Consider the following 27,112-nt stretch of genomic DNA (forward strand, 5'->3'; position numbering starts at 1 on the left):
AGAAAATACACCAACAACTTCTGATGAGACAAATGCTGAATCTCTACCGGAAGATGCTGAAGAAGCCACCATAATTCCCAACATACATGTTCTAATTAATGTTTCCTGTCAGATGCAGAGGAACTTTAGGAATCGCATCATTTTGTTTTAACATGTCAACCTGACTGGAGGTTGAGCATGTGGTGCTTGTAGTTGATTGGAAAGAGGCGCTACAGGTACAGGCGTTACCTATGAAGTGGGATCAACACGGGAAATGAGAAAATGTCAAATTAAAAAAGAAATAGATTTGTGAAACATGTTATTGTTCCAAAAGAAGGCGTAGAAACAATTAACTATCTAAAAATAAGAGACGCAGAGTTTGTAAGTAAATTAGATGAAGAAAGGATCTTCATACAGACAAACCATCATAACGAGTTTTGTAAATGAAGCCAGGTTCATTTGGCAGAAGAGATGACCGGTGCAGATTATTGGTCAGTAGTTTGTAGGACGATGCTTAAGCTGCTGCAGGTCCAGAGAAATGCTCGCTAGCCTAACATTAGCATGTTTAATTTCTTTCGTGTGACTTTTAGATAATTCGGCATGAAACATGGCTGTAGTTCTCTGCTCGGACATTATTCTGGGTAAGGAAATGTGTAAAGCAGCGAGTGACAAACAGAGTGGGATCTGCAGCAGCCATTACAGTCTCTCTCTGACTGGTTACAATGCAACGGGAGAAGAACGGCTTGGAGGAAACCTGCATAGTATAAGTTTGATCACTGATTAAACAAATAAAAAAAAAATCAGTTCTTTGTCAGGCATAAATTTATAGATGCAACAGAAATAACTGATGTTGGGTTCAGTGATGATGAATATCAATCAGTCAATCAATTTTATTTATAAAACAATGTTCATACAAAAAGAAAAGTTCTGCTTGAGTTATGAACAGCTAAGCACCTGACAGGGATAATCCTAGTTTAAAACCCTCCTGATTAACATCTCCCCTACAAAATAATTAAAAAAACACTTAAACATCCTCCTGGTGGGTCCATATTTTTACAATAACTGATGAAAAACCCCATAACTGAGCAAATATGTCTCTGTTCTGAATGTACCTAGTAGGAATCCAGCTGCTGATCTTCTCTCCTCAGGTCTCAACATCTGTATGAGCGGCAGCGCCACCTCCTGTGAAGAATGCCTCCTGATCCACCCCAGCTGCGCCTGGTGCGCACAAGAGGTGAGTGACTGTCATCCTGTAGACACCTGCTAGGTAATATGCAGGTTTTCTGCTTCAATAAGCATCTTTTGTTCATTTATCGGCAAAAATATGTTGAGCAAGTATCTTAAACTGTTATCACCAGACGCTGTTCTGCTGTTTATCTGAAACATTTTGTAACTAGTTGGGACATTTTTCCTGGACACAGTGAACACAAAGTCGAGGTTAAACATAAAGTGTAGCTTTTCCGTAAAATGAAAGCTTTATCTAGAAAACATTGTGCAACAGATATGTGCTGTGTTTTGTTTAGATATGCAAAGGCTAGCAGTGGTTCTCTGAAACCAAAACCCTGAAGCACACAGCGTGCTTTAGTGATGGGTTTAATCAAACAGAATGGACGTGCTAGCCACTTCAGTGTCAATATAATCCAAAATGGCCTCCTAAGCATTCAATAACCAGAAATAAAAAAGGACCAGAGCACTTTTTTTTTTTTGGATGAACCAGACTATTACAGGAGGCCACAACTATAGTCATCAACTATTTAATAAAAATTTAATGAAAAACCAAATATCCCCTCTTTACTCTCGTCTGACTTTCAAAAATTGAAAAGAAGTTTTGTTTTGATATGCAGAATAAAGGTTTTATGAAGCTGTTTGGAAGGAGTTTGTGTTCAGCCTTGAATTGTGTAGTTCTGGTTAGATCTGTGTACATATTTTTGATTTTGAACTTGAGATTAATAGATGCGATCTAAAGACTGTGTAAAAACGATAGCAGAGACAAAACCCTTCAGTTTGGATAGCAGAGGATCAGAAGTGGACCTCTGTGTTGTGAGCCAACCATGAGGCTGGGTTACGTTTCCCATGGCAACTGTTTGCTTTTTCTGTTTTTTATAACTCTTCTGCAAAAATGCTGCCATACAAACAAATCAGTTTTTTACATAAATAAGTGTTGTCAGCCACACTGAAGACAAGCCAATATTATTCCACATGGTCAACAAGCATTGCACTTTTTCTTCCTTCAAAATAAGAACCTCAAACATGGATACAGTAGAATGTTGAGCTTTACTCTCTTTCTTGAAATAACCTAATTATTATTTCGACTATCACCTCTCTGAGTCATGATTTGCCATTTAGAAAAGCTGATGGTTGAGCTGCTGTGACCACCAGCGTGAGCTTTGCTGCGTCTGGTCTTGCAGGACTTCGGGAAGCGCCGCTCGCTGACGTCGCGATGCGACCTCAAGCAAAACCTGCAGAAGAGGGGCTGTGAGCCACGCTTCATCGAGTACCCCAGGAGTACAATCTCCGTCCTGCAGAACTCACCGCTGAGCACTAAAGGATCAGGACCGGCCCAGTACGACGTGGTGCAGATCATGCCCCAGAGGATCTCCCTCAGCCTGCGGCCAGGTAAGAACCGGCTGAATGCCAGGAAGCTGCCAGGCGTCCGTCCGTCTGTGGGTAAACAAAAGCTGGCTCCGCCCCTGCAGGAGACCAGACGGCGTTCAGCCTGCAGGTGCGGCAGGTGGAAGATTACCCGGTGGACCTCTACTACCTGATGGACCTCTCGCTGTCCATGAAAGATGACCTGGACACCATCCGTAACCTGGGCACCAAGCTGGCGGAGGAGATGGGGAAGCTGACCAGCAACTTCCGTCTGGGCTTCGGGTCCTTCGTGGATAAAAACATGTCCCCCTTCTCCTACACGGCCCCCAAGTACCAGGAGAACCCCTGCAATGGGTAGGAAGCACGACCAGACGCAACGCAGCACTCAGGATCAGGGCTGGGCAATAAGTCAATAACTGTATTTAAATCAATAAGTGATACGTCTGATTGAATTTCCAATCATTTCACTCAACGCCGATCTAGAACCGCACAGCATTCTGGGGGATGTAGGCAGAGAGAAGACTTTAGCCATTCAACTTCTCACAGCGAGCAACAACAAACTCACTCACTCTTTGGTTACCTAGCAACAGCCTGTTGAGTAACTTGTTCAGCAGCACTTTCATGTTTTCCCACCGTGTGTCATAGCTGCTTAACAATAAAGGTCAAAGGTCATGTCACCAGTTTGGCAGAATTTTAGACATTTAAAACAATAGTAGCTTATTAATAATCAATAGTTATCAATATTGATATTATCAATATTGACCAATTATCAATATTGTGATTTTTCAGCCATATCGTCCGACCCTACTCATACTTTACTTGTTTTGGCCTAAAACTCAGCAGTTTGGTTTTATTTTGGTCAGTCTGCAGCAGACTGAAGTAACAGTCACACCTCATGTTGCTGTTTAATATGATTCATGTATATTAATTTGCTGCAGCTGCTAGAATGAGGCAGAATGAAGGAGAACACTCTGCATGAGCTGGTGATGCAAACTCAGTAAAGAAAGGAGAACAGATGGGTGGGGGCGACACAGTGTTCACCCCGGAGGTGAGACCACCATCACGCATCACTTGCCATCTAGGTTACATCCCCGCTCAGTTGAGTGCGTGCATGTGTGTTTGTGTGTGTGTGAATGACATTGTGCTGACCAAAGCAGCCTCCTGTCATTGCTGTGTGAGTGATACTTTTTTATTTTTTTATTTTTTTGCATTTTGATCATGCCAGTCCTCAGCGCATCACTAATATGTAACATAACTGGTGGGTTCAGGTACGGTCAGGAAAAAACAGAAACATTGTGACTTTATACTTTACATTTAAAATGTAACGCAGCAGCAAATAACACATTGTTTCAAGTTAGCATTGCCATGTTTAGCTTAGAGTAATAGTAGGAAAGTGGCTTCAGTTACTGCATCAGAAATATAACAGTAAGTTATTTTTCTCTTTCTGTAACCAGATTTTAAAAAAAAAATCTGGATTGATACAGAAATTAATATCAGATCAATGCAACTCTTACTTTTTGGTACCTTTTATTAACTGATTTGGATCATCATCAGGTATTTTATTATTTAGTTCTGAAGCCAAAAGTTTTGGGACTTAAAACATAATATTTACTGCTTAGCGTGCTTTTACTGTTTAATTCCAGAGCCTGACGTTCTGTCCGTGTCTCCCTGTACAGATACAAGCTCTTCCCAAACTGTGTGCCCACCTTCGGTTTTCGCCACATCCTCTCTCTGACGGACAAAGTGGACCGTTTCAACGAGGAGGTGCAGAAGCAGATGGTGTCCCGGAACCGAGACGCTCCAGAGGGCGGCTTCGACGCCATCCTGCAGGCCGCCGTGTGCAAGGTGACGCCGCGCCTCCTACCTTAATCTTACTTGGAATGCTCCCAGTGACGGCACAAAGTTGTGTTGGACTGCGCTCGTCTGCGCATTCATGCAAAGCGCCATGGTTACAGACAGGAAGCTGAGTGTGGTGCAGCTGCTGGGTCAGGAGGACGAGGCGCTCGCAGGCCCAGTCACATCCCGCCTTACACCCCCACTTTAATTGTTTTCTAAGGGAAGAGAATGACCTGCCTTGTGATTACCTGGAGCTGCTGTCTTTCAAACAGTTGCTGCTTCAAGGTGGTACTCGATCTGAGGGTCCGATTTAGTCGCAGCACGGCTTCTAGGTGCAGATTGTTTTGCAGGAATACAGAGAAATTCCCCCATAAAAAACTGATCATGTACAGTAGAAGCTTGGAATATAAATGCGTTCAGTGGTTGATGTTGCTGGCATTTTAAAACACAGTTTTTTAGCCAACAGCTGAAGACTCTTTTCACTCTATAACAACTTCTACAAACAAGATTGTGTATTAGCAGCTGACCTGCGATGGCATATAATGATGTTTTTCTAGTTCAGTGACTAGAAAAAGATTGTTTTTATTAGAGTTTCCATGTATCCGGTCACCACACATCCACTCACCAGCATATGTTCTACATTTAACCCTCATCTGCTTTGATTCCTCAGTGAGGCTTCGACTCCCTCAGGTTTGCTTATTTATTTGCCAAACATTAGATTATATTTAAATGCTTCTGCAGCGCTGTTGAGAAATACAAACAGATGTGTTGGGTTGTATTACAAGATTAAAAATGTTTAACATTTTAGGGTCGAACAATATTTTGATTCATAAAGTGTTGCTGTCATGTTCTGTGTATGAACAGAAATAATTACATATGTGGGAATAGTAGATCAGCTGCTTTGCTTTGACACAAACAGTGTTTGATGCACAGAGCAGAGTTTCTTCCAACAACAGTGTGTGTGTTGTTGGTGTTCAGAGGATTCTGATTGGGCCGCCCACCGCTCTGAGAACTTTACATAGAGAACAAAAGAGCTGCAAAAGGCTTCTCTCTGCTGATTGGGTGAAACGCTGTTTCTTTAGCACCATGATGCATTAGTCAGCAGTCTGGGAGCCCTGCCTGTTGTTTCCTGGTGATAATAGCCTGAACTGAGTCTTTTGTAGAAAACTGTGTGTGTGTGTGTGTGTGTGTGTGTGTGTGTGTGTGTGTGTGTGTGTGTGTGTGTGTGTGTGTGTGTGTGTGTGTGTGTGTGTGTGTGTGTGTGTGTGTGTGTGTGTGTGTGCGTGTGTGTGTGTGTGTGTGTGTGCGTGTGTGTGTGTGTGTGTGTGTGTGTGTGTGTGGACTAGTGGTTCTCAGGCTTTCTAGAAAGAGGGAAGGTGTAACTATACGTGACCTTTCAGTAAACAAAACTAAACTGGAGAATAAAATCCTAATCCTGAGTTCTGTTTTTTATTATGTTCAGGCTTTGCTAACCTTTGCTGATCAGCCCTTCCTGTAGCAGCTCCAGTGACTGTAACAGTTCATCCTGCTTGGCCGCGGCCAGCTTCTGACTCTGCTGTGACACCCGCAGGAGGAGATCGGCTGGAGGAAGGAGGCCTACCACCTGCTGGTGTTTGCCACGGACGACGTGCCGCACCTGGCTCTGGACGGCCGGCTGGGGGGGCTGGTCCAGCCTCACGACGGCCGCTGTCACCTCAACGACCACAATGAGTACAGCGCCTCCACCAAGATGGTGAGACAAATCACCAACTCCAAATGAAAGCCCCAGAACACTTCAAAGACAAAGAGAAACTCGAACACCATCTGAAATGTCTGGTTTTAAGCCTATTTAAAACCAGAAATCAATGACTTTATAATCCTTATGGGAGACTCCCAGTTTACCTGGGGTTAGAGACCACAGCTACACACAAAGAGCTAAAATCTGCAAATACATGAGATCCCCTCTGAAAATACTTATTGCTGTCTATTTTATTAGTTCACACACCAAATACACCTTAATATGCATTAATACACAGTGGAAACCATTTTAGTGATGCTGTAGCCAATCACTGCCAAGCAAAAATAAATGATACTTTTGCTGCTTTGCAAATGGCCGTCAGTATTGTGTCCAGCTGCATTGTGTCGAGGTGCTTCAGCTTCCTAAGCTGTGTTTTCTTCCGAATGTTTCAGATTGGCTGCACAAAAAAATCTGCAACTAAGCAGATTTTTCAGGAATAGCTTGGATTTGCAAAATTCATGACGACTGAACCACTGGATGGGGGTCTGCTGCAATGGCATGTGACAGCGATTTAAACACAATGCTTCATATTTATGAAATAAGATAATTGAAACAGTCTGTGGTTGACCTTTCTCTCTCATTGATGTATTGGACTTCCTCTTTAAGACAGGTTCGTGTGTGTTGACATGTTTCTACCTCACTGACCAACCACATGTTGAGTACGGCAGAACCGGTTACCAATATTAAGGTGTTTGTGTATAAAAACCACAAAACTTCCCATCTTACACCTAAACTTTAAAGTCATTGTAATTAAAAGCCAGAGAAGGTTTGTGCCATGTGTCTAGATCTGAGTCTTCATCTTGTTGGTCCAAATTCTGGCTTCAACAGAACAACATGAATAATTATAGTTACTGAGTAGAAGGCAATTAATCTCATTCTCTTGCTTTTTGAAGACATTTTGCTTCTCACCCAAGTTCTGAATATGTTTGGCACTAACAAGCTTGTTGTAGTCATAGCGACCAGACTTACAGGGCCATTGAAGTCTCTAATGGCTTGGTTAGGCCCCGCCCTCTATTCAGGTCAACGTTTGGCTCCTTGTTGCTTGACGATCCAAACATGTTGCTGATGACGCCATGTGAGTGGTTCTGATCCTGCCCTGCTGAACCACCGCCGGTGGAGGCGAGCCAGGACTGCAGGGTCGGCGTTGGAAAGATGGAATCTACCTTTTCTGTTTAATGTTGGTTGGTCAGAGAGGTCAATTTTCACCACTGAGTCACTTTCACACGGAACTAACCAAATGTTCCGTAAGCTTTCAGCACTTCTTCAGGGAAAAAACCTCCCTCGTTCCATTTAAAAAAAAAAGTCCAGGTGTCCCAACATGAGACATTAACCAAACAACGCAACTTCCTAGGATTACAGCAGAAAGTTTCCAGTTGTCTAGAATCATCAATCCCTACCGTAGAAGGTGATGAGTCTACCTCCGTAATGCTCTCCCTGACCCGTCTGCTGTTCGTCCTCTAATGTTCTAACACCTGAAGGCAGAAACAGGACAGCTGGATTTATACTGAGGTTAAACTCCACACAGACGGACTCCGTTTCCTAGCTGGGTGACTTCTGTTCTGATCTGTTGGATTTCAGATCAGAGACACCAAAGCTTCCAGAGATAATGAACACATCACAGTGTGAGACGTAGGAGGGTGCAGCAGCGATAACATCTCCACATTAACTTTTATCCTGAGGTCAAAAGTTCAGAGTGTTGTCTGATCTGAACTGTAATTCATTGGCAGCACATGTGGGTCTAATACCCACAATGCCTCATGATTTTTCCTCTCTGCAGGACTATCCATCCCTCGCTCTGCTTGGAGAGAAACTGGCCGAAAATAACATCTTCCTCATCTTCGCCGTGACCAAACGGCTCTACGTTATTTATAAGGTTTGCTTCATTTCTCTGTGAGCATCCAACAGCATCTTTGTTCTCAGTGCTTTGACACTTTTCTGGTCTGTCTCTATTGATGTCATGTTTTCAGAATTTCACAGTTCTCATACCTGGAACCACAGTGGAGATCCTGGACCAGGACTCGAAGAACGTCATCCAGCTGATCATCGCCGCCTACAACGTGAGTGGAGCGAGCCTGGCTTCCTGTTTGTGTTTGTGTGGGTCTGCTCAGGATGCAGCCATCTGATAAGAGGAGGGGGAGGACAGCTGAAGCAGATTCTTCCTCATGAACCTCACTGTTCTGCTAAAAATGCCACATTTTGCTGATTCTTTTCCATTTACCTACAATATTAGAAACACATGAGAAAATGCAAATATGCAAATAATTCAATTAAGAAAGGAAACATTTTATTGCCTAAGATGCATTAACATAATATTACTTTAGTGTTGCTTGATCATTTGTAGCAGATGATGGAGCTAAAAACACCAACATGAAGAAACATTAGGCCTTTCTGCTGGACTCGACATCTATACAAACCAGGGATGATATGCTGATTATTTTATTGATTACCAGATTAATAATTGGAGAGCAAACAGTGCTTACTAGAAGATTTGAGCTTTTTTTTTTAATGCATAATTTTTTTAACTAGATTTTTTTATCTGAAATATATATTTATTGTCCAGTTTTGGCTTACCTACCGCTGAGAGGGGGGTGTTCTTTCAGTGCACTCCAGTTAACGGTTAATCGATTACTAAATTAGTTGACGATTATTTCAATAATCATTCATCACAATTAACTTTTTGAGCTCTAATCTGGATCTTGGTGTCATTGTGAAGGTAGTGATGAGGTCTCAGCCGCCGATCGGTTCCTCTGACAGGTCATCAGCCGTGTTGGTGATGAAATAAAGCGCTAAAGTTCTCACCACTATCCAGGAGGAGATGTAGGAACCCGTGTGTCAGCAGGACACACACATTGACGCTGCCTCAGCGTGTGTGTCCTGCTGGACTCTGTATTAAAAACCCCAGTTCCTCCAGTGTTTTTCTCTGAGTGCAGCATGTTCCTCTTCTTCCTGTCTGGGCTCTAAATTGAAGCCAGACTCTCATCTGATTGGGTCTTTATGAAACTCGTTTCACGAAGCAGTGCGTGTGTGCAGCTTCGCCTCATGTTTTCCTGCGTGGGCGTGTAAAACGTTCTCCTCAGCCGGGACAAGCCGCCGTTAGCTCTGACCTCTGATGTGTGTCAGAAGCGGGTTCGGTGATCTTTGACACACGGAGGCATTAACATTCCAGCTGCCACATTGTATCAAGCAGCCTGGGATCAGCGGCTGCAGCCACCGCTGCGGCGCTCAGGGTCAGAGCAGGGACTCCACGTCTCCTCCATGTGCGTGGGAACGCCTCTCATTTGTTCTGGGTACAGTTGAGCTGCAGCTGCATGCGGTTGTTTGCAACACTCCACTTGCAGCCTGCATCCACGCGCAATACTCATAGTTGTGGTCAAATTGAGTGTAAAAAACACATTCCTCATGTTTCTTTTCCGCTCTATTATTCACCCAGAGACACGCAGGCATGAAGCAGCAGGATGGGAGCCATGTTGTCAATATTCCTCCACTTCCAGAATAGCTGCTCAAAGTCCTCTCCTGCTTTAGAAATCATCTTGGACGATACGGCTGAAAAACGTATCACAACATGTCAGTCCGTATCGATGATTATTAATTAGTTTTTTATATGAAATATCTGAATTACTGCCAAACTTCCATCTTTTCTCTTTCATCCTAAATTTTCTCTCAAATTGCACACTGCCGTTTTTTATTTTGAAGACTGTGCAAGTTGCTCAATATGTTGTTGCTAGGTTACCAAAGAGTGAGTTAGTTGATGCCACACACCTTGCTTAGCTCGCTGTGAGAGGTTGAGCTGCGAAAGCCATTCCTCTGCCTACATCTCCCAGAATGCTGTGTGGTTCTGGATCGGAGTTCAGTGAAGTTGTTGAATTCTGTCGGATGTATTGTCTATTGATATCGAGTACGTTTCTATCACGATATATTTTATTGATTTATTGCCCAGCTATTAATCATCTATTTCTAACCTTCTTATTCCTGATTTCTTTTCTTTTTTCTCTTTTTGTATCTGCAGAACATTCGGTCCAAGGTGGAGCTGACTGTGTCGGATCACCCCGAGGACATCAGCCTGTCCTTCACCGCCACCTGCCAGGATGGGAAGCCGCTGCCAGGCTTTAGGAAGTGTGCAGACTTGAAGATTGGAGAAACGGTGAGTCCTTCTCCAAACCTCTCACTCACACTCTAAATGTTTTATTATGCAGTGAGCCACAGAGAAACCTCTGAGAGATCTTCCAGCCTGGCAGTGCTTTCTGCTTTGGGGTTATGAAAACTTTATCACTTGCTTCCTCTGGTCACCATTAAGACCTAAACCACTCAGACTGCAGCACAGTCCAAGAGAAATCTCCAGCACAACGACCTGTATCTGATGAATGCTGCTGCTCTGACGATGAAACAAACAGCCTTTCTATTTTTAATTAAACATTACAGGCAGATTATAGCTTATTGTTTCCCAAATTACAGCTTTTGACCAGCAGATGACGGCTAACTGGCTGGCAGGCTACTGATTTGAGTGCATGAGAGTATGGTGTGGTTACAGCTGATTGGTGGCTGGTGGTCTAATTTTTACTTTTACTTGAATGACACAAAGCCTTGAGGTGTAAAATTTCGTTTCATCTTTACAGTTTCTGTGTATTTAAAGAGACCACTTCCCTCTGATTCAGCTGGTTGTGCTGCTTCCAGACCATTTTTACTCTACCTGTTTCACAAGTACTAAACAAGGCTGGAGATGGGGAAGAGGAAGAGGAAAGTATTCAGAGAGAAAATCTTGATTTATTCTAACTTTTTGATTGGTCAGCAGATAAGGTGGAATCACAACAGGAGCAGCTTTGTATGTCATTTAAGTTTTAGAGCCTTAGGCTTAAGCAAATGCTATATAACATGTTTAGTTTTGTGGTGGGGATGTACCAATGTGAATATCTGGGTTGATATTGATATGCACTATAAATATTGCTGTTATGGTGACTAATATTTACCAATATTGTGTTTCACTGCCCATTCAACACCAACTGCACTAGCAGGTTACTCACCACCTTATGCTAGCAGGTTACCAACCATGTTATGCTACTAACAACGCTATGCTACTAGGTTACTGTGTTATGCTAGCAGTTTGCTAACCTTGCTAGCAGGTTAATAACTACACTTTACTAGCAGGTTACTAACAGCGCTATGCTAGCAGGTTACAAATTGTGCTAGCAGGTTACTAACTATGCTAGCAGGTCGCTAACTGCACTACAAGGTTATTTTACACTAGAAGGTTTTTGTACTAGCATGTACCCTCGCAGTGCTATTAGGTTACTAACCATGCTAGCAGGTTGTTAACAGCGCTAGGAGGTTATTTCACACTAACAAGTTCCTAAACATGATATGCTAGTGGGTTACTAACTGTGCTAACAGGTTGCTGTATGCAGGATTCACCCATCAGTTTCCAAACACCTGTTCTTAGCCAGGCTGATAGTGATGTGTCGGTCGCGAACGATCCGGCTCTAAGAGCCGGCTCTTTGAAGTGAACGATTGGAACCGGCTCCACAATGGGAGCCGTTTTAGGATCCTATTTGGGAGCCGGGTTTTTTTCTACAGTATATCGCTGTCTCTCCGCCTCCCTGTCGTTGTGCTTGTGCTCTGCAAGTGCCAGAGCCGATAGTTTTTCCCCACATCGTTTTTTTTTTTGTCCTGCGGTGCCTCGCTGTCTCTCCCCTCCTTCTCCCTCTCCTTGCGCATTTTGCTCTTCTGCCAGTGCTAGAGCGGAGAGTTTTTTTCCCTCGGTCGGTCCACTGCCCTCATGTCAAGCGTGTGCTCCACACATCTGACCAATCACACATAGTTTCAATTAATAATGTGGTGGGAAAACACTGAAAAAAAAGTTTATCTCCACTTTTCTTGTGGAAACGGCAGGCAGTTGGCCAAGCTGTATAGCGTTCGTTGGCAGGTGTTTATGTACAGACACTCACTCAGCGGTCAAGAAGCACAGAAAGAAGGGGAGTCAGTGTGAGAACTGAATAGGTGAAAATAAATGAGTGACAGAAAACGGAGCAAGATTTGGACTCATTTTAATGCTACATCAAGCTCCAGGGCAGAGTGCAGACTGTGCAAAGTCAGCATTTCCGATCGTGCAGGCTCGACAAACAACCTGCACATGCGGACATCACACGCATCGGTATTGCTATAGCATTGTTATGCGGCATTTTTACTCATCATAAGTGATGATGAGTAAAAATCATCACTTATTATTATTATTATTATTGTCAATAATGAAAAAAATATTATAAAATTAGGTTTAAGCTATTAATTAATTAATAATGTCAAAAATATAATTGGGAGCCGAAAGAGCCGGCTCTCCACAGTAAGAAGAGCCATTAGAGCCGCATCTCGAAAAGGAGCCGAAAATCCCATCACTACAGGCTGATCCAACCGGATAGCAATCAGCTATGCCTTTTTGCTAGCAATAACCTGAGCAAGCAGGTTATCTGATCCAACCTGTTTGTTTCCTTTCCTGCTACACTAGGGCAGGAAGAACATTTATGTAGTAACATTTATGTTACTAAATGTAAAAAACAGGAGAAGTGTGTAATAAAAGTAATCGCAGTGAAAAAGGCTGACTGATTACATAAAATATTTGTTTTGTTTTTTTGCACATTGTTATAAAGATGCAGATCAATGATGTTTAGCTTGTTGAAACAAAACTAAAGAAAGGGAAGGAAATGCCTGAATCAAGCCAGTCAGAAGATCTTCAGTGCTGTCATCACTGCTCACAGAAACTTTGCCACCCACTAGAAATCTTTGAATGTTTTGGCTACATTGTTATCTTTCCTTCAGCCTTCAAACTCATACATCTGTTACTAAGCTAGAATCTCTAGATCTCCTCTATTTGCCTGGTGGAACATGCTCACTTCAACCACCTTTTGTGGTCTGAACCTTTCTTTAAACATGACAAACGACTTTCTGCATTCTTAGTAACAAACAACCTGCCACGCCTACCTGTTGAGTGCTCTAAAAACAAAACCAGTATTTCATCTGCATTCAGTCTTTTGTCAAATGACAAAGTGCTGCAGTTTGTCAGCTCAGGCTCCATCATGGTATTACCAGAAACTTGCACAATCTGAGTTTCTTCAGGATGAAAAACTGTTTAAAAACTCTGCCTTTTCAGCCCTAGGTGTTTTTTTTTTTTGCCTGACAAGAAGTCACCAAAATGAGCTTAAACTGATCAGTTTTCACCTATTTTTGCTCCTACAGCACAGTTTCAATCCTAATGCCTGGTCCAGTTCCAAGTAATTAAGTTGTCAGTTCTTTTCCTTTCAATTTAAATCTATCTGATGTTGCCAGATGATTTAGGGGATGTCCTTAAGCTGTGGTAGCGGTTGGTGCAACCCCTGTTTTGTTTGCTGTAGCCATGGGAACTATTGGCATAAATGGCATTTCTACCTGTACTGAAACCCCCATATTTAAACCTGTTGCTCTTGGTGTGAAACCATCATACATAGGAGCTTGTAGATGGTGAGATCTTGCTCATAACGGAGACAAAGCATGTCTCTTTGACTGTGTGGAACCTCTTGTCATTCCTCCGAACCAGTTCACCGGGCTGTTTGTTTTACACCAGGGTTTTGGGGAAGGCCACACAATAAATCACATCACAATTTCCATTGTAATATTATGTTCACAAACAATATCATAGACCTGCTTTCATGCTGTATTTGAGAGACTGGTCAGACTGAACTGTAATGCATTTATATTCTGCAGGACAATAATAGTCTTGGTCTGTTGGATGCCCATTGTTGAGATGCTAAAATGGAGAATAAGGAAATCATGATGATGGGGGGAAGAAAAGAGGGTGAAATGTATCTGTTAATTGCTATCACTTGTTTGACTAAAATCATATGCATATGCAAAGTGTATGCATGCACAAGGTTATGTTTAAGAGCTCATTAGGTTTTGAGTACAATAAAATACCAACTTAATACTTAAATACCTAAATGCTGCAGTATTTATTCTTTACTAATAGTGACAGTTTGTCACCATCAGGACTTCGGCTCAGCCAGAGTCTCTGATACAGGCGCGCCACCAGAGATGTTTTATATTCTGCTAGCACCCAGAACCAGAGGGAATAATTGTCCAAACATGCAGTGACTCAACTAAAAAAAATGATGACCAAAAGTCTACAAGAAAAACAAATCAGAGCTAAACGAACAGATCTGCCCCAGCATGCTGCCGCTCTGAGCAGCTCATTCCTACACAATTGAACCAAATATAAATGTACTAATAAAAATGTGTTTCTGTTGGCATTTTTTGATTCGGTAGACTGAGTCTATTCATCACCACAGCCAGAACCAGAAAATGGGGAAGCAGCATTCAGTTCTAATCTAATCTGGAACAAGCATCCAGAAAACTCCAAAACAGCCGAAACACTGAGTTCCTTTAAATCTAGACTAAGAGCTGCTTTTGATTCATAACTGGGACATTGATCAATATATTTGATGTATATTTGCTTGGTGATTTTGATTATGGATTTTGATAAAATGTAATAAGAATGTCATAAGCAAAACATGTCATAAGAAGGTTTTGCTTGTTTCATAATTTGTGACTGAATTATGTTTTATGGTGTGAAGCACTGCAAAGTGGCTTGTGGTTTAAATGTGTTCTACAAATAAACTTGACTTGACTCTGCAGACGGGAGTTAAACATCAAATGAAATGTTTTGCTGGCTGTTGGCTGCATCAGCTTGGCCGGTGTCTGAGGGGATTGCTGTGCATCTAAAAGGCTTTCATGGTCACTTTTTATTCCGTTCAAGGCTGGGATGAGATTTGAATCTATTGTTGATGTTGAGGAGGGCCAGGCTCTAACATGCAGCCTCATAGTGAGGAATCCTCCTCTCTGTCCCTCCACTGGGATGCTTTATTTCCCTGGACTGCTTTGGGATGGGAAAAACTGGTGAATGAGCCGGACGATTCAGTCTGGATGAATGGAGAGGGGCTCTGGGGTGACGTCTTTTATCCTGCTGGAGGCCAGTGTTTTCTGAGGAAACGGGGCCGCCGCCTGCTGCTGCATCTCAATGGTGTCCCATAGAAGCGGGCCGGACCGGGCCTGTGAGACCGCCCAGCATGAAGGGAATCAGAATGCTGGCTGGGCCGCTTCGCCCTGGCAGCAGAAGCAGCAACGGCTGCTTTTATTTTAATGCCGATGCTTTTTAGTCAAAGCAAATCTGCATCATTTGAGTTTAGTTGCGTGTTGCTTTGTTTGACCTAATTCTCTAGTTTTATAGCAGTTAATTGAATTTAGGGTAGTCATAAGAATTCCATAATTAGAGAGGATGTATCTATGGTTACCCCCCCACCTCACACACACACCCATCCCAACCCCTCAGCCTATTTTTATAACACAAGTTTCTTTAACCCAACCACTTCCTGTTGCACAGACCCACCTCTAATCTCTCTTTCATTAAACCTCAGAGTAACTTGGATTTCATTCTGGTTCTTTATGTAGATCAGATCAATAATTTAAAAACACTCAGATTTTCTCACTAAAGTCTCACTACTGTCCCTGACTGTCTTCTTGCCCCCATCAGCGTGTCACACCCTCTCAGCTCTTTCAATGAGCCACATGACTGTGTGGACCATTCTCCTCCTGACTCACATTTACAGTAAATTTAATTGTGAGCCTCGTTAGCTTGTTAAGCTTCCCGCGTTGGGGCAGAGGGGGTTTCTCTGTGGCATGTGACCAAGCCTCTTCCTGTTCTGATTCAGCTCCGATTGTTTGCTCATCCCAGACGTCCCCTCCCTAATCCCCCCTGGAAACTGCCCTGAAATCTGCCCGGGCATTTAGATCCTGACATCAGAAAAGAGAACCGAGCAATCGGTCACCTGTGTATAAATAAATAGTAGATCAGCATTATGCTAGAATCTGAGAGATTTTATTGAACTGGCTGTCTTTGCTTCAAAGCTTCTGAGCAAAACTGGATTATTGAGAATTTTCTTAGTTAAACAATTAATATTGAATTAGAGCAGCTCCTTCATAGCACAGTAGCTTCCATTAACCACAGAATTGTGCAATTTGAAAAAGAAAAATACAGAATCAACTTCAAAGAAGGATATTTTGTATAGTTTATTATTGTGGAGGACTTTTGGTTCACTCTTTTTTTGGAGTTGTCCTTGACCTTCTGGTTGAGTTGTTTTTTCCCAATAATTAGAAGTTAAGACACATGTAACTAAGTCATGAAAGACAGATGAGGCATGCAGCTGAAAGTTACTGAAGAGAGATGTTATTTATGTGAAGGGATGCACAAATATGGAAATTTGAACAGATGAATAATATTGATGTTATAGCCTATATTTATTGAAGTTTTACATATTTCTCTATCTCTTCAACATCGTAAAATGATCAGCATGCTGACTGCTTCTCTGTTTCCGTTAATCATCCCACAATGCTCTTCTGCTTCTCATGTGTGGCTGAGGTTTGATTTTCATGTCGTTTTGGCCTTAGATAACCTTTTAGGTAATGTTACATTTCTCACAGAGACAAACGGAAGTGAACACAGCGAGGACAAATTAGTTTATGGTCTGTTCAGAACTTGTTCTGGCCTTTTCCTGTGGTGTTGTCTCATATTGTGGAGTTGTACTTGTTGCCAGTGGGTTCCTAGTAGCGTCTCCTGGCTTTGCGTGGTCTGCAGCCGTCTTCATTTATTTATTTTTTCCCGCTTGTGAATAATCTTTCTCAAGGCAAAACGATGAACTCTAAACAGTTTGGAAATGGACTCTGTGATCAACAAACACCCCAAACTCCTGCTGTTATAGAGGTACTCCCAGTGTTTATGTAGCCACGTGTTTGATCAGGTCAGTGTTTTCTGCTCATTAGTCTGTATTTTGGCTTTTGTTTATTAAAAAAAACACGACTACTTTAATTTACCTCATCTTTAAGTCCTGGTAAAACGTAGATGTGTTTTATGTTTGTTTAGTGACACCTAAGCTGGTAGAATGTTTTTTTATTTTTTATTTTCTACAATAACTTTCAGATTTTCCTCACCCACCAAAACAAAATAAAAGATGAAACCCTAAAACCATGTTCTGTCATATAGAACACACTGAGGTCTGTGGGATTTGTTTACTGCTCTCTTGCCACTTTTCTTGACTTTGGAAATGATAAGAAACACTGAATATGTCTACACAGATTCAGATTATAAGATGAATTATTCCATGTGGACAGTCAGTAACCTGATGCCTGGTTGCTTTTTAAGTAAATTCACTGAGTAGAAGTTCTTTGAGTAGCATTATTAACTTTTCTCTGTTTAGAACCTTAAAGCAGAATATTTCTGTATTTCCTCTTACTCACTGCTCAGCAGGGTGTGTATAAATAGGTTCTGTGATACGGATACCAACACCCTTTAATTAGAGCTGGACTCTGCTGTTATCTCAGAACTCTGGTTTGGATCCAGAAACGTCTCTGTGCTTTACTTTCATGACTAAAACCAATATCTGGGATGGATGATGTTTTCTAAAAAACATTCTCAAGATTTCCTTCCTCGGTGTAATCAGATGAATGTTGGTTGTGTGTCCCAGAGCCACACCAACAGGCCAGGGTCACACAGGGTTCACCCCCCACCTTTTTTGCTTTTGACAAAAGCAAAAATGGCTTTCTGCGCTCTAACGACTGTCCTGTTGGTAGGTGTCCTTTGATGTGAGTGTGGAAGCTCGTGGCTGCCCGCCCCGCGGCACCGACCAGACCTTCACCATAAAGCCGGTGGGGTTTAAGGACCGCCTGGAGGTGGCTGTGGACTATCAGTGTGACTGCAGCTGCAGCCGGACGGCGCAGGTCAACAGCAGCCTCTGCAACTCCATTGGTACGGTCATCAAACACACATTACACCCTGGATGACATCACATCCTGCTGCATTACATAACCAGTGACACTGATTTTCACTGAACATAAAACATTTCTGTTAGAGGGGGGTAAATGAAGGAATGTGAGATATGCTACTTAAAGGGGCAGTGTTATCTAACATCAACTTTTTTGAGCTTTTCATCATATTATAATTTTATTCTCTCATCAAAAACACACCTAGTGTTGCCTTTAGTATCTTTTTATGCAACCTTTAATCTCCCATGGCAACCATTCAGCTGTATGAAACACCTGGGTGGACCTAGCTCCGCCTCAATCTCCTCCTCAGAGATGCAGCTTTCGTGCTCCGTCCCCCACGGCTCCCCACTCAGTAATGTAGTTGCCTTTCTTTCGCGTGTGAAACACTTTTGAAGTTTTCTATGATTTTCACATCTATTCCTACAAAATAATCTATTTTGTAAACATTTCATGCTTAGTTTAATGTTGCGCAGGAAGAATAAATTCTCAAAGTTTTTGGGGATTTTAGTTTTACATATAATCTGTTGGGTGATTCCAAAAAATACCAAATATGTTCAGTTATAAATAAACCAATTTTTTTTATAGGAAACCTCGATTCCATAAACCAAGGCTTATTGCTGTTTCCCTTTTCTAAATGGGAATGGTGGGCTGGGATATTCACAGGAAGCTGCTGGAAACGTCTCATCCCTCCAACAGGAAACAGAAAACTCAGAGGGCCTAAAAATGTGATGAGTCACTAAAACAAACGGTTCCTCTGAACCCACTGAAATGGCACCAACACAACGCCATCAAGATAACTGAGCCAGAACAGACTGAGCATCAGGATGATGAAGGTGACTCAGCAGGTTGGAGCTCAGGTCAGTCAGGCTGGATGAAATTATGATGGCGGATAATTTGCAGAAATTTTACAAGATTATATTAAAGGGGACAAATGTAAAGCTGCATTAAAGCTTTACATTAAAAGCAATAAAAGCTAATTGCTTTTCTGAAAAAAAATGTTCTTAAGCTAGAAAAATCACACTTTTACTATTCTAACCAAAGCATATTCATGTATTAGAATGATTCAGTCAAAGTTTAGACCTTCATTCAGCTAACAATTTGTGACAGGCTGTGGAAATGGACCCTCTCAGACGCTCTCCATCTGTTCTGACTCAGTTTCTTGCGTTTTGGAATGAAAACTGGGCAAAAAGTTCAGTTTGTAGATGTTTACAGCAGGTAGAGACATAAACCAGACGACACGCAGCTGTAGCAGACTGAGTCAGTTCTTATTACTCCTACATTTCAAATTTTATTTGGAAAAACTTATGAAAATAAGCATAACAATTGGGCACTTTCTTGCCCTCTACCAAATAAAATACAATTAAAATACAATAAAATACAATTAATTAAGTTTGTGGTAATAATGTGATAAACTGTCACATACCACTGAAATGGTATGTGACAGTTAGCTCACTGCTGCTGCAGTGAGCTAACCAGTGTTTTTCACTTCATCCAGTAGTAGGCAGAGATGTAAAGTAACCTTGTCTTTTTAATAAGAAAAGCACCCAAAGCTGCTTCAGTTAATGGCTGCTTTGACATGATTACGAAGAGATTCTTAGCTGAAATTCAGAGCTTTCCTTAAACTATTTTTTTTTACTGCTTTCTCTTCTAACACTTTCCAACTTGGAGGAAAACCCAGTGACTGAGCGGTACTGATGAGTAACAAGGTCTGAGACTAATCAGGAATGTTCCGGTCTGAGGCAGAAACCTTGAAGATTAGGACGCCTCAGATAAAAGATCATGTCTAAGAAATAGTCCAGTTATCTGCAAAATTCAGAAAAGAAAACAAAAACTACAAAGAAATAGGTTTTTGCATTTAAGAAGCACTGCACTGACTGCTGATTGGAGTGGACCCTGACCAAAGCCTCCACCCTGCAGGCATGTATAACTGCGGTACCTGCCGGTGCGAGCCGGGCTACCTGGGCGCCCACTGCGAGTGCCAGGAGGGCGAGGCCAGCAGCATGTACCTCAGCGCCTGCCGGGAAGCCGAGGGCAAGCAGGTCTGCAGCGGCCGTGGCGAGTGCAGCTGCAACCAGTGCCTCTGCTACGAGTCCGAGTTTGGGAAGATCTACGGAAGATTCTGCGAGTGCGACGACTTCTCCTGCGCCAGACACAAAGGCGTCCTCTGCTCAGGTAGGAACGTCTTTTTCCTTTTACCTTTCAGATCATCATTAATGAAGTTTGGAGCTCATTAGCATTTCCAAAGTTCAAACAAGACCTGAACTATGACCTAAATCCCAGAGGAGTTTTAAAAAGAGGCTTCATAGATGCAGAGCAGAGAGAGGAGGAAGTTCAAACCATTTCCTCCACCAATCACATCCTGTCTCCAGCCTGGCTTTCCAACCATACAGCAGCGGTTTATGGAGGAGCAGCAGAAGCAAATGAGCTGGATTAGCGGTCCATGCTAGCAACTGATGGCGTCCCCATCAGGACATGTTACTGTGGGATATCGACTCTAGTGCCCACTCACTGATCTGTTAGCATGTCGCTACAGTCATACAGCAACTGTCTTCAGATCTCTGCAGAGCCTTCCGACCCACAGCATCACATTATGATGTGTAACCATGGCAACACATCATAACAACCACTTTTTGAAGATACTTTGAGGATGTGACTTGTGACATTTAATTTCCATTTGGGATAAATTAAGTACTTTTTAGTTTAACTGAATTCGGGGTTTGGATTTGTGGAGAAGTGTTGGTGGACTGAGCTGTGGCTCCTCAACTTCCTGATAAACATCCAACCCTTCCTCACTACTGTTTGTTTTTGGAACTTCTTCTGTCTGGTAGACATTCTGCGTGCACTTGTGTGTGTGTGTGTGTGTGTGTGTTATTAGGCCAGCCTCCTCTTCATTCCACAGCTTCTTGGTGTGAACGGAGGCTGTAACTTTCAGGACTGGTGGCTTTGCAGCTGTAGAAAATGATGTTCAGGGATTTGTTGTTTTTCCCAAAGGACTTTTAGTAATTGTTAAATAGTTTTCAGTTGATATTTACTGAACCTTGTAAAACTCTTCAAGCTCTCTTTCCTACATTTTGTCACATTACAGCTGAACAGAGATCCATCAACACTGAGTGGCTCATAAATATCAATTGGAAGGCAAATTTAAAACCGATTGGCGGTTTTTGAAAAGTTTTTAGTAGTAAAAATCTAAAATGCTCATCCATTGCCACAGATTCTTAATTGGATTTAGGCCTAGGCTTTGACTGCTGTTAGCCAGAAAATGCATGTTCTGATGCTAGCCCCGGAGATCTCGTCCTCTGACAGAGCAGCTCAAGTTGTGTGAAAAGGGCTGCTTGGCTCAGAGGATCTGTACAGGGACAGGCAAAGCCTTTTGTGCTCCCAGAACATCGGGTCCAAAACCGCGGTGAGAGACCTCCTGGCTCGTCTCCCCGCCAACTGTGGCTCCTGTCAAATCACAGAGGGGCCTTTGTGGCAGCGGGGCCGGCTCTGGCTGGATCCCAAAGCCCAGTGCAGGCCTGTATCTGTAAGGCTGAACTAAGGGGACAGAGACAGTAGCTGGGTTTTCATTACAAACGTGTGCAGAGCTTTGGCGATGCTCTGCTAATGACAAAAAATCACAACTTTGCAAATGCAGTATTTGCATTAAATAAACAATTAAAATCACAAGTGAATAAATTTGCTCACACAATAAGTCATTAAAAACATGAGGCGCCATCATCTCCTGTCTTCTTCGTCTTTTCCTCCAGTAGTTACATCCTGTTGTTGATCATGTGAATTGTGTGTTGTGAAAAAAGTGTTTCCTTTGCAATTTTGTGAAATACAGTAATTTCGATACCGTCATAAAATGAACTCTTCCTAGCTACAAATGTTTTATCAAGCGCAATTTTAGGGTTTGAATTGAAAAAGCAGCTAAGGCCAAACTCAACTTTTGATTAATTTTGCTATTCACATGGTCCAAAGAAGCACTTTGCTGCTGTATACATCCTGAAGTGGCTGATATAGCTTGAAAAAAAAGTGTCGCGAACAACACCAATTTTGATCTGGCTGAAAACCAATTTGGATTTGGCACCAAAAACTTGTATCAAAAAACGGGAGATTTTACAAAATTGACACGTTCCCTTTTAATAAATATTTTCATAATTCCAAATTGCACAATTTCATGGTCAATGAAAATTCAGCTATTAATACAGACTAACTAGCTGTGTTCCCAGTGCAAATTTGTGCCAAAACATTGTTGATGTTCTGCTAATGTGGAAAAATCAGAATTGAGAAATTCTGGTTTTTTAAAGTTTTTTTTTACACAATAAAACATTGAAAAGCATATCCCACCATCATCCCCTAACTACTTCCTGCCACTTTCTTCTTTGTCTTTTCCACCAGTGGTAACATCCGGTTGTTGATCATGTGACTTATATGATGTGAAAAGTATTTTCACATCCATGCAGTTTTGTAAAATACTCATTTTGAAAAACCATCTCATCCTTTTCCAAAAACTTTTTATCACAAAAATGTGAGTCTTTTTTAAATTGGCATGTTTCCTTTACGCAAATGTATTTTCCTAATTCCGAATTGCACAATTTGATGGTTAATAGAAACACAGCTATAGATGCAGACGGACTGTCTCTTCCAAACACCCATTACAGTCCTGTATCTTCTCTGTCCTCCACTCTGTGGAGCTCAGTGTCTCCCTCAACACCCGCTGCGCCATCTTGTTCATTTTTAAAGAACTTCCCCGTCTAAACCGCACTGTAAAACTAATTTAGTAAAACTATTAAAGTGTGAGTAAAGCCCTTCACCTTGCAGGAATCTCTCATAAACTTGATTGGATCCACCTGGATGGGATCTGCTGCTCAGTCGGAGTTTGTGTGGGAACATTTGCTGCCTGGTGAAGGACCTGAAGCTCCTGGAGCTTCTGTAGAACCCTGACTCAGAGGTCAGAGGTCAAGTTTTAGAATATCATGATATCAGAGATGAACCGATCAGAACACTGTGGCTGACTTTTGATCTCTGGGTTTTTCAAGCTTTCACTTTAACTTTGGTTTAGTTATGAATTACTATTAAGTGCCAAAGGTAATGATTTAACGGGGGTTGGAGGTATTATGAGAAATCAACTTTTTTTCAGCTTTGCATCATGTTAGAATATTATTTCCTCATCATTAACATACCTGGAGTGTTGCTTTGATTCTTCTATGCATGTTTGAGGAATCCTTGAGCTTCTTAAAGAGACAGGGGCCCAATTTCAAGGTGCTAATGTGAAATTTTCCTTTTCAGTCATCATTGAAATATACAGTAGAGCATTTTTATAACTGAAGGTAACATAGTTACTTGATTGTGCTATAAAATGGCACTAAGTGCCTGGAACAGACACAATAAAAATAATTATAATTCATCACATTTATATCATATATATATATATATATATATATATATATATATATATATATATATATATATATATATATATATATATGTGCTCAGTGAATATCTCAGACAACAGGGAACGGAGGTTGAGGTGCCAGAGATACCATCATGGCAGGACAAGCCCCTACATGGGATGTACCACCAGCAAATAACCCAAGTGGCTGATATCAGTAAATCCTACCAATGGCTGGAAAAAGCTGGACTCAAGGACAGCACAGAGGCCCTCATCCTGGCCGCCCAGGAACAGGCCCTAAACACCAGAGCAATAGAGGCCCAGATATACCACACCAGACAAGACCCAAGGTGTAGGTTGTGCAAGGAGGCCCCTGAGACAGTCCAGCACATAACAGCAGGGTGCAAGATACTGGCAGGGAAAGCGTACATGGAACGACATAACCAAGTTGCAGGCATAGTGTACAGAAACATCTGTGCAGAATATGGACTGGAAACCCCGGGATCAAAGTGGGAAACACCCCCAAAAGTGGCGGAGAACGCCAGAGCTAAGATCCTGTGGGACTTCCAGATCCAGACAGACAAAATGGTAATGGCGAACCAACCAGACATTGTCGTAGTGGATAAACAACAGAGGAAAGCTGTTGTGATAGATGTAGCAATACCAAGCGACTGCAACATCAGGAAAAAGGAGCACGAGAAACTAGAGAAATACCAGGGCCTCAGGGAGGAACTGGAGAGGACCTGGAAGGTGAAGACCACAGTGGTGCCTGTGGTCATCGGGGCCCTCGGGGCAGTCACCCCCAAACTGGACCAATGGCTACAACAGATCCCAGGAACAACATCAGACATCTCAGTCCAGAAATGTGCAGTCCTTGGCACAGCCAAGATACTGCGCAGAACCCTCAAGCTCCCAGGCCTCTGGTAGAGGACCCGAGCTCAGAGGATAAGAACCACCCGCGGTGGGTGAGAAGGGAATTTTTTTAAGGCACTTTAAGATGCTTTAACAGAATCAGTCATTTAGATCAAAGTTACCAAGTCTAGATTATCAGGGAATAAAATCCAAATAATTTTCAGTCTGTTCTCTCTTACAAAAACATGTCTGACAAAGCTCAGGGATTAAATACAGTAGATGGATTTAATTTCAACACTGACATTCTCAAACAGCATGACTGCACATGTATACAGAATAATGACAACTCCTCTCCAGCATATGAGTTTATGAACAAAAAGAAATCTTTATTTTATCTGTAGTTTTTATTCATGATGGTATTTTTCAGAAGAAATTGGGGGGAAAATGACCTTCTTGTATTTGATGATGACCAGCTTCAGTTCTGATGGTTGTAAATTTAGCCATCAATTGGTGCCTGGAAAAATAAATAGAACTTTTTTTTTGTTATGTAGTAAGCCTTTTGAGCTAAAAAAGAAAAAACTTTGAACACTTTGCACAATCTCCTAAACCAAAGTCCTTTTTGTCACCAAAACGTTTACTAAACAAGTTGGTGTCACAGGCAGAACTTTCAGCCATGGCTGCAGAAGAACACTGACATCCCATAACAGCCAAAACCACTGGAGCCCACAGATCTGCACCGGGGCTCCACAACTTCTTCTGTTCTTTGGAATTATGTGGTAGCATAAAAGCTAAGCTGCTCACCTCAAGAGGATTGAAGTCTTTGTTTTCAGATGCTCCACTGTGACATCTGAACTTTACGACTGAGCAGACAGGAATCTGTTGGCGTTTTTATCAGTCCATGATAACGAACAAACAGGATGTTGTTGATTGGTCAGTGTGTTAGCTGGCCTAAATAATGCCATGCATCATTCATGGATGACTCACCTTCTGTCACATCAGATTAGAGTCGACTCGACCACCTCGCCTCAGTCCTTAACATCCTTCAGAGCCGTGTTCCGGGGTTTGAAGTAACAAAACCCCTGAAGTGTTAGTCACTGTCTTTAGTTACCAGTGAAACAAATATGGACAAATGACAACCGCAGCTTACCCCCAAACACACATGTCGAGATATGTTCGCTTACCCAACATATGGAGGATTCGTGACCCGCTTTTATTTACAGTGTTGCTTCATTTCGTGTTTGACCCAGTTTGGGTCAAGTTTCAACCGTCACCCAGATGGTCTCACATTTGATTCCAGAGCATTTTAGTGTACAGTGGAGCTCATGTTGACTTGATGGCATACAGGATTTGGTAGAGGGAGATTACAGAAACTATTCTACTTTGATCACATCTGTCTGAACACCATCGTTCCAGAAGTCTTGTGGTTCACTCAGATGAAGCTTTGCCAGCCTAGTCTGTGCTGTAGTATTGTGTTTAGAGAAAAGAGACTTCTACCTGGCAACTCGTCGAATAAGCCAAACCTTTTGAGTCTTTTTTTCTTTAGTCATGTCATGGGCGTTTAACATTGACCATGCTAAGGCACGCGAGACCAGGATGGAGCTCCTGTCTCTTTTCTGGAGTTAATTTTCTGGTCTGTTCACTCTGCTTTGGCTCCATCTTTGTTTAATAAATGACAGTGTGTTGGTGCTCTGGCTTTATGGAAAGTGTTTGTTTTCATTTACAGCAGGAAGTTAATATTTCTCTTAAAACACTAAGATCTAAACTTTGATTCTTTCTGAGGAGGAAAAAATATTCCAGATGATTCTACTGGTTTCTCTATGTATTGATTTCTCTTATAGGAAGAAAAAATTATACTGTACGGCAAATATGATGTGTCATGACACTATAAAGGGAGATTGGGATGTATTTCGAATTACAGGCAGATGTTCTGTAAAGTGATGTTCTCAGGATTAATGCTCAGGGTAAAAACCCTCTGTTACAGAACCTGTGTGTGTCAGTCAAGCAGAAATGTGTGGTACAGCAGTCGGCTGTGTTCCCTTCTTCAGTCTGTGCCACGCAAGCAACTTTCTCTACTTGAACGACTTCCAGTCCTGTTTGTTGTTTACTCTGAATGAAAAACACCTTTAACTCTGACACAAAACAGGAAGAGGCTCCACCTACTGGAAACGTTAAGTATTACAGTCAACCTGCAATCTTTTGCTTTAAGAAAAAAAGAAATCAGATTTCCCCAATGCTGTAAAAACAATTAATGAATCATCAGTTCTCATTAACATTCCTCTCTTTGCGGTTGTTTACTCTCTGTGGTTATCTGACTCATGCCCCACCTCTGGAATCAGTAAATCTGGACATCCGAGTCCAAATGTCCCTCTGACCCACATCTCCTCCACAGCTGCTTCCAAATAATGATCTAAGAGGTCCGTGGCCGCCTGTTGCCAGAAATAGCATGTCTCTACTTTGCAGATCTACACGAACCCCTCTTTTACCTCATAAATAAATCTGATGTTCCAGAGCTGCGTGCTCATAATCACATGTGTGTATCCCTACAGGGTAAATGGGAACATGTGTGTTTATTCATGTTCGTGCAGAGGATAGCTTTGGCTGTGCTTCACGCTAAAGAAAACAGTCCAGTCCTGACTGGGAATGTTTTGTTGGCGAAAAGCAAGAATTGAACTTTTTTTCACTCTGGGTTTAAGAGAGTCCAGGAGGAGTCGGGCCTTCAGGCTCCATGTTCACCTGAGTCAGCTTCTGAGATCTTTAGTTCTGAATTTAACAGTGAGGAGAATCCTCACTGTGATGGAAGTTCTGTAACATTTAGAGGAGAGGTTAACATCAGTCATCACCATGGATTCCACTAAGTAGGGGCCAATCTG

At 42.1% G+C, this 27,112-nt stretch overlaps 1 protein-coding gene across 1 annotated transcript in view; it reads left to right on the forward strand.

Annotated features, from left to right (window-relative positions):
- Positions 1–27,112, forward strand: part of itgb5 (integrin subunit beta 5) — a 53,410-nt gene that overhangs the window by 1,040 nt on the left and 25,258 nt on the right. Inside the window, exons 2-11 of the mRNA XM_005805289.2 lie at positions 1,128–1,213; positions 2,388–2,595; positions 2,676–2,925; positions 4,248–4,416; positions 5,978–6,139; positions 7,962–8,057; positions 8,152–8,241; positions 10,191–10,325; positions 17,825–17,999; positions 19,934–20,188. Of these exons, the coding sequence (XP_005805346.1) occupies positions 1,128–1,213; positions 2,388–2,595; positions 2,676–2,925; positions 4,248–4,416; positions 5,978–6,139; positions 7,962–8,057; positions 8,152–8,241; positions 10,191–10,325; positions 17,825–17,999; positions 19,934–20,188 (1,626 nt within the window). The remainder of the gene's footprint in view (positions 1–1,127; positions 1,214–2,387; positions 2,596–2,675; positions 2,926–4,247; positions 4,417–5,977; positions 6,140–7,961; positions 8,058–8,151; positions 8,242–10,190; positions 10,326–17,824; positions 18,000–19,933; positions 20,189–27,112) is intronic.

The sequence above is a fragment of the Xiphophorus maculatus genome, chromosome 7, assembly GCF_002775205.1.
Source record: "Xiphophorus maculatus strain JP 163 A chromosome 7, X_maculatus-5.0-male, whole genome shotgun sequence".
Taxonomy (NCBI): domain Eukaryota; kingdom Metazoa; phylum Chordata; class Actinopteri; order Cyprinodontiformes; family Poeciliidae; genus Xiphophorus; species Xiphophorus maculatus.